The sequence below is a fragment of the Plodia interpunctella genome, chromosome 5 (genome assembly GCF_027563975.2).
Source record: "Plodia interpunctella isolate USDA-ARS_2022_Savannah chromosome 5, ilPloInte3.2, whole genome shotgun sequence".
Classification (NCBI taxonomy): Eukaryota; Metazoa; Arthropoda; class Insecta; order Lepidoptera; family Pyralidae; genus Plodia; species Plodia interpunctella.
In genome coordinates, this window is record NC_071298.1 from 10,313,059 (window position 1) to 10,324,832 (window position 11,774).

At 37.1% G+C, this 11,774-nt stretch overlaps 1 protein-coding gene across 1 annotated transcript in view; it reads right to left on the reverse strand.

Moving 5' to 3' along the window:
• Gapvd1 (GTPase activating protein and VPS9 domains 1) overlaps nucleotides 1-11,163 on the reverse strand; it is a 39,041-nt gene extending 27,878 nt beyond the window's left edge. The window contains exons 1-12 of the mRNA XM_053744936.2: nucleotides 10,585-11,163; nucleotides 9,569-9,792; nucleotides 8,187-8,354; nucleotides 7,560-7,772; nucleotides 6,763-6,946; nucleotides 5,556-5,663; nucleotides 4,888-4,980; nucleotides 3,581-3,687; nucleotides 2,792-2,971; nucleotides 2,035-2,255; nucleotides 1,557-1,659; nucleotides 591-732 (exon numbers count right to left, since the gene is read on the reverse strand). Of these exons, the coding sequence (XP_053600911.1) occupies nucleotides 591-732; nucleotides 1,557-1,659; nucleotides 2,035-2,255; nucleotides 2,792-2,971; nucleotides 3,581-3,687; nucleotides 4,888-4,980; nucleotides 5,556-5,663; nucleotides 6,763-6,946; nucleotides 7,560-7,772; nucleotides 8,187-8,354; nucleotides 9,569-9,792; nucleotides 10,585-10,878 (2,037 nt within the window). The 5' untranslated portion in view covers nucleotides 10,879-11,163. The remainder of the gene's footprint in view (nucleotides 1-590; nucleotides 733-1,556; nucleotides 1,660-2,034; nucleotides 2,256-2,791; nucleotides 2,972-3,580; nucleotides 3,688-4,887; nucleotides 4,981-5,555; nucleotides 5,664-6,762; nucleotides 6,947-7,559; nucleotides 7,773-8,186; nucleotides 8,355-9,568; nucleotides 9,793-10,584) is intronic.
• Between the last annotated feature and the right edge of the window lie 611 nt (nucleotides 11,164-11,774).

Genomic DNA, 11,774 nt, shown 5'->3' on the forward strand with positions numbered 1-11,774 from the left:
AAAAAGACAGCTGTCAGTGAAGGGAAATCAAACAGTGGAATAATGTTTTGTTGTGTTATAAAAAGTGCATTTCTTCATTGTGCAAAAGTGCATTGCTCATTAAATGGATTGCAACTGTAATCCATTAATCCCGTAATTTGGGTAAAAATAAAGTATGTTTTAACGGGAATCTTGATAATTGAATTTTGATTTGTTTATTTGCATACCAAATTTCATAAAATCGGTAAAGTGGATTAACCGTGAAACAGACCTTCGCATTTGTAATATTAATATAGATTAGTATGGATTTCAAGTTACTTCTAAGTTCTCTATATTACGCTATTTATTACATAACTAGCGACTCGCCCCGGCTGACTCGAGTAAAACCATAATAAAAGTTGCCTATGTCACTCCTGATAGTTTCGCCTATCTCTGTGCCAAATTTCATCAAAATCGGTCCAGTAGTTTTTGAGTTTATTAATTACAAACAAAAATACAAATCTTTTCTCTTTATAACATCAGTATGTATGTATTTAGCTAAGTTTTAGCATTTTTACAAATCATCTCAAGTAATTTCTCTGTTTAATATCTAAAATACTACTATTAATTACCATATCAGAGAGGTTGTCATTCTGGTCCTCGGTTTCCAGCTCAAGGCTGGAGGTCACGCTGTGGTTGGAGGCCGCCTCCGACACCGCCTCGAGGTTGTCCGAGGTGTTCCCCAGCGACACCTCGTCGTGGGACACCGAGAACCTGAACAATCCAAAATATGTACAGTCCACAGCACATCAACCTACCAAAATTCATTGTAAACTCGCCGCTGTTACCGCGCCATAGAGGTTCATGCAGGGTAACTTGATGTGCTGTTGACTGTACATTGCAAGAAAAATATCTGTAGAGTAATTTTTTAATTAATCTATATTTAAAGTGGAACATAAGGATGGATTCTTTTTTTTAATTTATTTATTTAACGATTTAAATACTCAGCCTAACTATGAAACATTCTGTCGGCAGCTGTTACTTTCTTTTCTCGGTATGTAACGGTCATGTACATCCGAGATGTACACGATTCCAATGACTGTGTATGTTAAAGCCCAAGTCGTATTCGAGGGCTTTAAACACGCGAGTAGATAATCATCTTTTAATTGGCCAAAATTGGCCAAGACAAACAGGCGTTTACATCGACAAAGATTAGACTAATAATAATAATCCTGACTAATATTATAAATACGAAAGTAAATTTGTTGGTTACATATTTGCGCTCTATCTACTCAACCAATATTCTTGAAATTTTGCATTCATGTAGTTGAAGTATGGATAAGGGCATAGAGTAACTTTCAACTCTTTCATAACTGTTCCTGTGAGAAATATACGCAGATGAAGCCGCGGGCAAAAGCTAGTTTTTAACATTTTTGTTAATTTCCTCGCAAATAGTGAAAAGTACATATGTATATATAAAACTGGATCGTAAATCGATACAAATGCCTCCATTTACGATCTTGATTATTGATAATCAAGTATTATCGGGCACTATATGCATCAGTTTTGAATGAATGAATGAATGAATGAACGTTTACCTGGTCCGTTTCTGCACGGGCGGGCCGCTGCCGGCCGCGTGCAGCGGGCCATCCTCGTCGCACGCCGCGTAGCATTCCAGAACCTTCGACTCAGGCATCATACCTGACGAATACACTACTTGTAAAACCCTGAACACACGAGTTAAACCTCAATATATAGGTCGTCTCCATGAGTTTACTTCACTGTCATCTATTTCTACCGTCAAACTAACTTGCATTGTTGTGTTCCGGTTTGTAGGGTGAGGCTGTGGCAAAATACTGTAAGCCAAAATGACATTTTAGCCACAAGCTTTTAATGTCGTCAGAGAGATCTTATGGCATTTAACACCTAACAAAAAACCCATGACCGTGCTGTAAACGGTTGAGGAGTTTCCTCGTTTGGAACCGATCCGCGTTGCACCATCGGGCGTGACCCGAAACTCACCGTAACAATGCATTGCCATACAACTGCCCCTCCCTGCCCCATTTTACTACTCACCAATAACATCGTGTTCTTCGACATTAGACAGCTTAATGATCCACACTTCCAAACTGTCCACACTGACCCGCTCCACGCTGCCGTTGACTGATCTCTCGTCGAGCCCAGAGTTGGCGCTGCCGCTGCGTGGTAAACGTGGTTTGGCCATCTTGGACAAAATACCTCGTTTGCTGTGCCCGTTCTCGATTGTCAGGTCTTTGGAGTCTGATGGGGATATTTGTCTGAAAGGAAAAAGATTTTCCGAAAAATAATGAAAATCCACATTGGTCCACAGAAAGTTTTTTACGATCAAGTCTTTGCGTGTTCCCGATTACTTTCGGGGCTGTGACCACACGAAGCCGAGGGTCAGCGTAACCATATTTCGCTGTGATTTTATAACCGGCCTTACGTCAACCCTCCTTGGAAATGCTATTGTTCCCTTAGTCGCCTCGTAAGTTCATCACACCTTGACGACCTCCGTGGTCATCAAACCGGACTCCTACACTGGAGGTCCTGGGTTCGATCCCAAATCAGGTCGAAACGGAAATTGGTCAATCTTTTTCAGGTTGAACATTGATTGATTGGATATTTTTCTATATTATGTAATGGGATACAAACTCCAAGATTATAATCGTAGAGTTTGTATCCCATTACATACATTACATTACATCCCATTACATGCCCCAAATAATTCAATCTGTGTGATTCGTCCGCATATAATTTTATTTATTATCCAAAAGAATGGTCCAATTCTAGGGCGGAAGCACACTGAACCTACTTGTAGTCGGTGAAATCGGGCATTTTTCTCAGCAGGTCGTGTAGTCTGTCCCGCACGTTGTGTTCGACGGTCTGCAGCAACGTGGCCACGTGCGGAGACGAGAACGAAGCAGAATCGCTCGACGACAATGAACCGTTGCTCGAATTCGATGGTAGGGCCGCGTTTTCATTGGTCGAATCACTGTAACAAAGTATGGGGTGATTCTCACAGCGATTCGACCGCTGCGCCCGTGCTGCCATGGACGAAGGAATCATTTTCAAAATTTCAATCATTCATGAAATTGACATTACCACAGTGCACATTAATTTCAATGTCAGATGGAAAAACTTATTCTTGTCTTTGTTAAAATTAGAAAAATTGTAATGAAAGCGCGGGCGCAGCGGTCGAAACACTCTGAGAACCACCCGAAAACAAGTATTTTTTGCCTAAAATTACAGGATTTCAATGTAATCAGAGAGATCTGCAGATATTACCATCTGGTACAAAAAAGTCCGTGCAGTAAGCCGTTGAGGAGTTCCCTCGTCGGAAGAACATGCAAAATTTCGTTATATTTACACATAAGTTTTTATTCCAATCTGACTGACTGAAGTATAGTAAGTACATCGTGAGGAAACCTGCACACTGGTTGGCAGTTTAAGTGTATATGCAACTACTTGCTACCTATGTAAGTCGTCGGAAAAGTCATGTCAGATGCCTTCAGGCGACTTGAATAAAATCTGACACCAGTGTTAGAAGACACACTTGAAGGAAGCAATGGGCAGAAAAGTGTTGCGATGATAAGGAACTTACCCAAACGCGCCAGCTTCGGCTACAACTCCAACGTTTGCATGCTCTTCAGCCGTCAAACTTGGTGTATTATTGTTCAGCTTCGAGGAAATGTGCTTTAGGAATGTTATCTGTAACAAGAATATCCATATCCAATAATACTATTATTATAAAGAGCGTTTGTGAGTTTGTGACTTTATACGTTTGTATGTTTGAGGCGGTTAATCTCCGAAACTAACGAACCGATTTCCAAAATTCTTTCACCATTAGAACGGTACATTATCCAAGATTGCTATAGGCTATATTTTATCTCAAAATTCCCAAGGGAGCGAAGCCCCGGTTAATATCTAATATCCAAGAATAGTCTTTTGCTGCAGCTACAGAGATGACAATGTTCAGTTGGATGCGCGACACGCGGTTCGATCGCGTGAGGAACTCGCGGTTGTCTTCATGTTCGTGACATAGCAGACACACTCCAGAATAAAAAATTGTATATAAATTTATATTTAAAAAATGGTAAGCCCTTCCGGCAAAATAGGGACCAACACTGTTTGAATGAGTTTCTTTGGGCATTTCTTCTCAGCAGTGGTCGTTCCGAAATGCTAGTAGTTTGTAGCTTTGGTAAATATAAATGACTTGATTTTGAAGTGCCGCCTGCGCTGGTACGGCCACGTACACTAGCAAATTACGTAGGGAACAAATGTCTGGCTATGCCGCTCTCCCCTGGCCGTGGCAGAAGGGGCAAACCCAAATGTTGACTTGATGTCAATGTGATGAATAACATTTATTTATAATATTATGCATTATTAGATAAGAACAAAATAGTATTAATAATATAGTAGTAATAACAAAATAGTAGTAATAAATTTTTTAATTAAAATTAAAAACTAAAACTTAATTAATAATAATTTATACATACATTAATAATAAAAAAAAAATGAAATAATAAAACAAGAAGGTTTTAATAATCGAAATGGAGTTTTATTTCTGTCAAACAGCCTACACACAAAGACAGCAATGCAAAGTGTCAAAAGGAAAAAACATGGCCGCCAACCAATATAAAAAAATGTGACCAACTAACTAATAATTTAGTATTGCAAGTATTACATTGTTACCAACACAATTGTCTCTCATCGGAGCGTTTTCCGGTTTCTTCCACAATCGTTGAGCGTCAGATCCCGGGGTCCGCTTTCCCGTCGCCATCCCAAGTTATCAGATCATTGACACACATATCATACTTGACGATAGTAGGCTGACATCATCTCAAACAAAATCTTAAAAATTAGACTTTTTCAAACATGTCTTTTAAAAAGACGTGACAATAATCTTACCAGAGAATTGACGTCTTGCGCCGTGAAGAGTGCCACGGTTGTGACCGGGGTGACGTCCGTGCGTAGCGTAGCGGTCGTCGCTGATGATTCAGACTGTTGAAAAGAGAAAAAAAATCAATCTTATTCATACATATTATCACACCTGTTTCTGTAGCAGCCTTAAGACTTTATTTATAGCTTACGGCTTCGCTCGGGTAAAACGTATAATAAAAAGTAGCCTGTGTCACTCCTGAAGGTTTCGCCTATCTCTGTGCTAATTTCATTAAAATCGGCCCAGTAGTTTGAGTTTATTAATAATACAAATCTTTTCGCGTTATAATATTAGTATGGACTAAGCATACAAAATGTGTGAAATTCGAACTTAAATCTATTTAAAAAGCACCTCAAGTCTTTATTAACTGATAAATGGTATTATACTTTAAATGATTTCTTTAATTATAAACTCAGAATTTAGAGCTAATATAAATTGTTACTTTTTTATTAGTGGACAGCATGCTCCTCATTTATTTATTTATTTATATTTGCATAACTATATTCGGTAAACCATGTAGATTTAATTCATTTTAACATAAATTTGTATATTTGTACTCATGTTTTCGGCAATAAAATTTTTGTTTGTTTCTTTTCTCTCTTTCTTTTCTTTCTCTCTCTTTCTTTGTTTCGCTTACCTGCGGCATTGTACAAGGCGCTAAGGCATCTCCGCACACAGCGTCTACAAGCGACCACACGCAGCTCCGCTCGAACTTCGAATATAGATCGCGTGTTTTTGCTTCCAACTGTCGAAAATGTATTATTCAGTATGCTATCGCCTGCTTTCGTGTTTCTGGGAGTAGGTAATCTAACAAATACTTGACCCGGTGATAAAAATTTGAAAATTCAAGACAATTAGAATGGATAGTCATTTTCTTGTCAAACAATTTTTATGGACGTTCGGTGACTACGTAATGTATGTTCATTCACGTCGGCGTCTGTTTTATACAATAATAATAAAGCCTTTAATGCTGTAACTGAGAACAAAACGTAATATGTGTTTTCATTTACAACGGATATCTCGCGTGTTGATTGAAACATAATATTCATATTCATTTATTTCATAACAATAAATAGATACAATTGTGTTGAAAATTCAGTTAAAATCACCACCATCCCAATAGCATCACAAATTATACAATATCTATCAAATTAAATTTAAATCAAAATAAAATAATATGTATTGACAAAATTGAATGTCATAATTTGAATTTGAATTTTGCATATATATATATATATATATATATATATATATATATATATATATATATATATATATATATATATATATATTTTAATGTGTACCTATGTAATGTCACCCATTTATAATTCTTATTTTATTCTGGTTTAAAATTAATTTCATATATATTAATTTGTGATGCTAAGTTATTGATAGTTAAGAATTGAATTTTCAATTGTCAAATAGATCCAGCATATATAGGCCTCTCCCAGCGGCTTTATTATATGGTTTAACTTAATAGACAAGAAAGGAGTGTTCTAAAGGTCAATCTGTACGACGCTACAGACATTGCTGTGTCGGTAGCCTCTTATTGGTGTTCACTAATATGATACGCCGAGTCGACACGCTAAGAAGAACTTAAAGTATACTGTAACATTTTTATGCATAACCGGGAGAACAGGTTCAAGATGAGGTCGTTTCGTCTCGTGCTCAATGTTAAATTCAAAACAATTTTATACTATATACCATTTACTATTCTAAAATTTTATGTTGCCAAAATCAAAAGCGAATGATGCAGCCATAAAACAGGAAAAAGAAGAGTTTTACTGAAAAATCTGTAGCCATAAACAAAAAAAAAAAAGAGTTTTAATGAAAAACCTCCTCACCTCCTGATAGCGGGCCAGACAGAGCCTCCTGATGATAAGCTCGATCTGCATGAGGTTGAACCTAGCTATGTACGACACGGGGACCTCGACCACACCGTGTGTCTCCGGATGCACTATGGCCGGGCAGATGAAGTGTTCTAGAACAATCTCCGTACAAATGGCGTGTAAGTCGCCCGCTGATATTCTGTTGAGGATACAGATAAATGTCATTAGAAAGAAATAACGTTTATTTGGTCAAACATTATCAATAGTACAAAACAGAAAATTTTTGATATAAATCCGCCATTGTAAGCGTCTCATTTTATTACTTTCTCTGTATGTGTTTTCTAAGTGCAATAAAGAGTTAAACGTGAAAAAAACAAACAAACAAATGGTCTTTCATATGCCATAAATACAACAGAAAACTTTAAATTTATAAACAAAATAAACTTAATACTCTAATAAATGGAGGCATATTGAAAGCATTAGACTAACCTCTTCTATTCTCAATAGTTTAAAGTAAGTTTAGTTTTTTTAATTTTTCTACTTTTTTAAATATTTCTACTTTATCATATATATCATTTGTCCAATAAAGGTTAAATAGAAATAAACTGTTCATGAAAATTATTTTGACTTTTAATTTGCTGGTTATCGAGTCTTATACCGGCGGCATAAGGTTCAATATTTCATGGCAATACAGCTAATATAAAAAGCTGTGCAAAGCTTCGAATACTACAACAAATTCTCTCATTGATTTATGAACAATTTTTAAGTCATATTACTAAGGCATAAGGTTCAATATTAACTGGCTAACTCACCTGGAATGCTGCTTCAACAAGTGTACAACCTGCTGTACACACCACGCAATACTGGCCGGGAAGTTGGACCAGTTCTCCCTCATTGAGAGTATAAACTTGCTGGTGAGGTTGTACAACGATTGGACAATCCATTTGCGGTAGCGAGCCACTTTGGCTGCGTACTCTGCGCTGTGCGGTTGGCCGAACTTCTTGAGACGGTCTGACGATGTGAACCTGGAATTGTTCCGATATTATTTCTCCTATCTCTCATCTTCACAGGATCATGGTAGCGTTCGGGGCTGTGAGGCTGTGAAACCCAGGATCAGTGTAAAAAGTATCCTAAGTAATATTACTAATGCGAAAGTGTTTATTTGTTACCTCTACACGCTCTATCTACTCAACCAATCTTGAAATTTTGCATACATGGAATTTGAAGTGTGGAGATGAGCATAGGGTTACCTTTTGTCCCGAAAAAAAGAATGTTCCCGTGGGAAATTTACGCAGGCGAAGCCGCGGTCAGAAAGCTAGTCCTTGATATTTAGAGAATTCGGTTGTGATTTACAATCAGTCGCCTGTCTGACGTCACCGAAAAATGTTAGTGTATTCGAGGCTTTAAGAACGTCGATTGGAGTATCCAAAACAATTCACCTCTCCATAGCCTTGTCCGGATCTATGTCCAGGAAGAACTCGTCCTCGTGCAGGACGGCCATAACAGGGTCTTGCAACGTGGCCACCAGGAACTGCCTGGCGGGAGTGTGACCGTCGCGAAACACCGCGAACAGTTGGGATAGCGCGCATTTTCCCGACCGAAATAACCTGAAAAAAAAAAACAATGAAAATATCCTTACATTTATAAAACTAAGTTCTCAGTCGCGTTCGTGTGTACGCGATAAACTCAAAAACTACTGCACGGATCGGTATTCATTATGTTTTTACCCGAGCGAAGCCAGGATACTAGTACATTATATAAATAAACAACTGAGACCCAGGCCAATCCTAAGATAATTTTCTTGACTTTTCAATGGCCTTGACCTGACAGGTCTGAAAGCCACAGAGGTCTAACAAAAATAATATTTAGCGGCAGTTGTGGGTCAAAGATGAAAACATTTACAAACCCAACTAATATTATAAATGCGTAAGTAAGTTTGTTACCTATCAATATACCAAATTTCATAACAATCTTATTGTTATGAAATTTGGTACATTAGGCAGAAAACAACCTGGAATAACACATAAGGTACTTTTTATCCCGAAATTCCCACGGGTGCGTAGCCCCGGGGCGCAGCTAGTACAAATATATTTATAATTCTGCAATTTTTAAATGTATACAATTTCAAACTTATGGACCCACTACCCACTATCATTTGTACTACATTCCAAAGTTCATGGTAATAATTTTTAATTAATTCAATATAATTGATTGATATCAATATTGACGTCAATGAGCATACGTCTGTGATATGCAACCAATAAGGTGTGTCTGTGTGTGACGTTAGAAGATTGGCAAAACGTCCTTGACATATCTAATCGAATTCTTATGCTGCAATCGTATAGATAGAATGCATTCCAAGATAATGATTTTAAGAACATATTGAAATGTCCCGAATTAATACACAGTTAAACATTGTCAATCATTGTCGACCATTCGAAGTGGGGCTAGAGATATCACACTTGTATCCCAGAGATGGTCAAACAAAGCGAGGTTGCCAACAAGGTGGAAAGATGAGCTAAGCCTAACATTCGGCCCTAACTGGACAAGAGTCACTTTGGACGGAGACCAATGGAGGCAGTTGGTGGAGGCCTTTGCCACATGGCACACTGAGCTCAGAGATATCGTATAGAGAAATGTATCAGCCGAAAACTTGATTTCAGCTCGGTAACAGAATACTAATTATTATTGTTAACATTCTTAAATTTTATTGAAATCTTCTATCTCATTTGCTTACACTCGTCAGTCTATATAGCTTTCTCAGTCATTTTGATGAAGTCTATAGTTCTCTCTTTCAAAGAGATAAACATAGATTACTCACTTAGCAGGATCGCTGGACGGCGCCATGTGGTGTTTGATCAAGGACCGTATGACCGCCAGCAGTCTGGCACGGTCCGGTGGAGACCGGCAACTGCCATACAGCCCGGCGACCAGCGCTGAAGGCAGTGACGGCGGCATGTGCTCCTCTCCCAGCAGCAGGCACAGAGCCATCAGGTGTGGTGATTCGCGGAGCCATCCCAGAAGCTCACCAAGCGCTGATGCTTCCTGCACATAAAAAAAAAACATTAAAATCATTTTCTGCATAAGTGAAGTACCAAAAAAAAAATAATAAAACTGGCAATACATAAAATTTCTTTATTTTTAGTCTTTATCTCAAATTTAATTTAGGCAGTCATTGTGTATCCATTACTATAAAATAAGGCCAAGCATAATAAGCACAGTATAGCTTATTGTTTGAAGTCACTGTGCATAAATAAAACAAAAGGTCACTACTATGTATGTATGTGCTTCTTTTTTATAACTAAGTAACTACAGCCCGATTGCAGAGACAAAACCATATTGTATTACATTTATAACTAAAAATACTGAATCTGGAAGACAAAAATTTTTAAAATGGAACCTTTGGTTTATGGCTGTGGAAGGAACTAAAAAAGATGAAATAGAGACCATAAATAGCTATTTTAAAAAAACATTTGATTCTTTATTGAACAATCAACATTACAGCCAAAGCTATATATAGTAATAATTATAGGAAGTAAAATGTTATCTAGAAAAAGTGGGTGGATACTGGTACCGAGTGTTACAGAGTTATCTCAACTGATTAATTCTTGTGACTGATTTTGCATTTCCCCTATTCTAATAATAAACTGCTAATATTATACAATCACTACATAGTATAAAAAAGTCGCTTCTTGTTGTCTATCCCTATGTATGCAATCTAAAGATATATGTCCCTATATCTTCAATAATATTATACGATCCATATCAAGATTATAATAATAAAAATGAGTAAACACATCAATCAACAACAATCAACAATCTGAATGCTGAACCAACCTTATATTTCAATATTTTATAGGCATCAATAAAAGTTGTCCTTTCAAGCTGGCTGGCTCTTTGGCAGGCTGCAATAGATTCACTCTCACACTTGGCTGTTATCAGATTAGTCAGATTCTGACGCTGCTGTGAACATATCCACGACGCCTGCAACAACTCCAGGGCCTTTCTCTCCACTTCCTCATTGAGATTTTGCAACAGCTGCCTTTCTGAATTAATGAAGATTTTCTCCCTTCGCAGCTGGTTCGCTAATTCAGCGATATTCATACACCCCTCCGACGACGGCTGCATCATTCTGAATCTTTTTATTTACACATTAAAAACACAAACATATAGTCCTTTGAGTCTTACAAAATTATGTTTTCACGCGTCATAATTATATATTTATATTCTGATAATGCACTTGTATGTAATGATGCGATTGCGAGTATTATAAATTATTTTTGTTAAATAAACGAAACATTGAAGTTATCGTGCTATCATAATTTATTTCTGCCAAAGCAAAAACTACAAGACAAAAAATTGAGAGTGAAACGCGAAATTGAATTGAGCCGTCTTGTCTCGCTGTTAATGAATTAAAACAAGTAGACCAATCATAGTAAACATATTTTGACAACAACGACAGCAATAAGCCAATTCACCAATCAAAAGTTTTCTTGTTTCTGACGTCCCTCTTCTTGTCAAATTCATATGAATGAATGAATTTATGAAATTGTACATAGGGTTGTACCAATGTACTTTGTGCATATAAGTGATAGTCACCATGTAGGGGTGTCTCAGTATAGGGGTTAAGTTCCAGGGGCTTAGTTTTTAGATATTTGTTAACCACGCAAATTGTACTGATTTTGATATATGGTACACGGGCGGATAGAATATAAGTTGGATTATTTATTTATTTATATAGGCATACACAACAGGTTACAATCTATAACATTAGTAAACAGAGTAATTTAAAAGTACGATCTGGATTGAACCCAAAAATGTTCTTACACAACATGACAAACTTTGTAAACATAACTAGATACTAACACTACTACTTACTTACTTAACTAAATATGACGAAAAAGTAAACAGTGACAAACAATCAGTATTTATAGACATAATACAAAAATAACAATTATAAGAAAAGCAAGTCAGCGGAGTATACGCTTGATTTGCCTCTTAAAAGAATAAATGTCGATAGTTTCTTT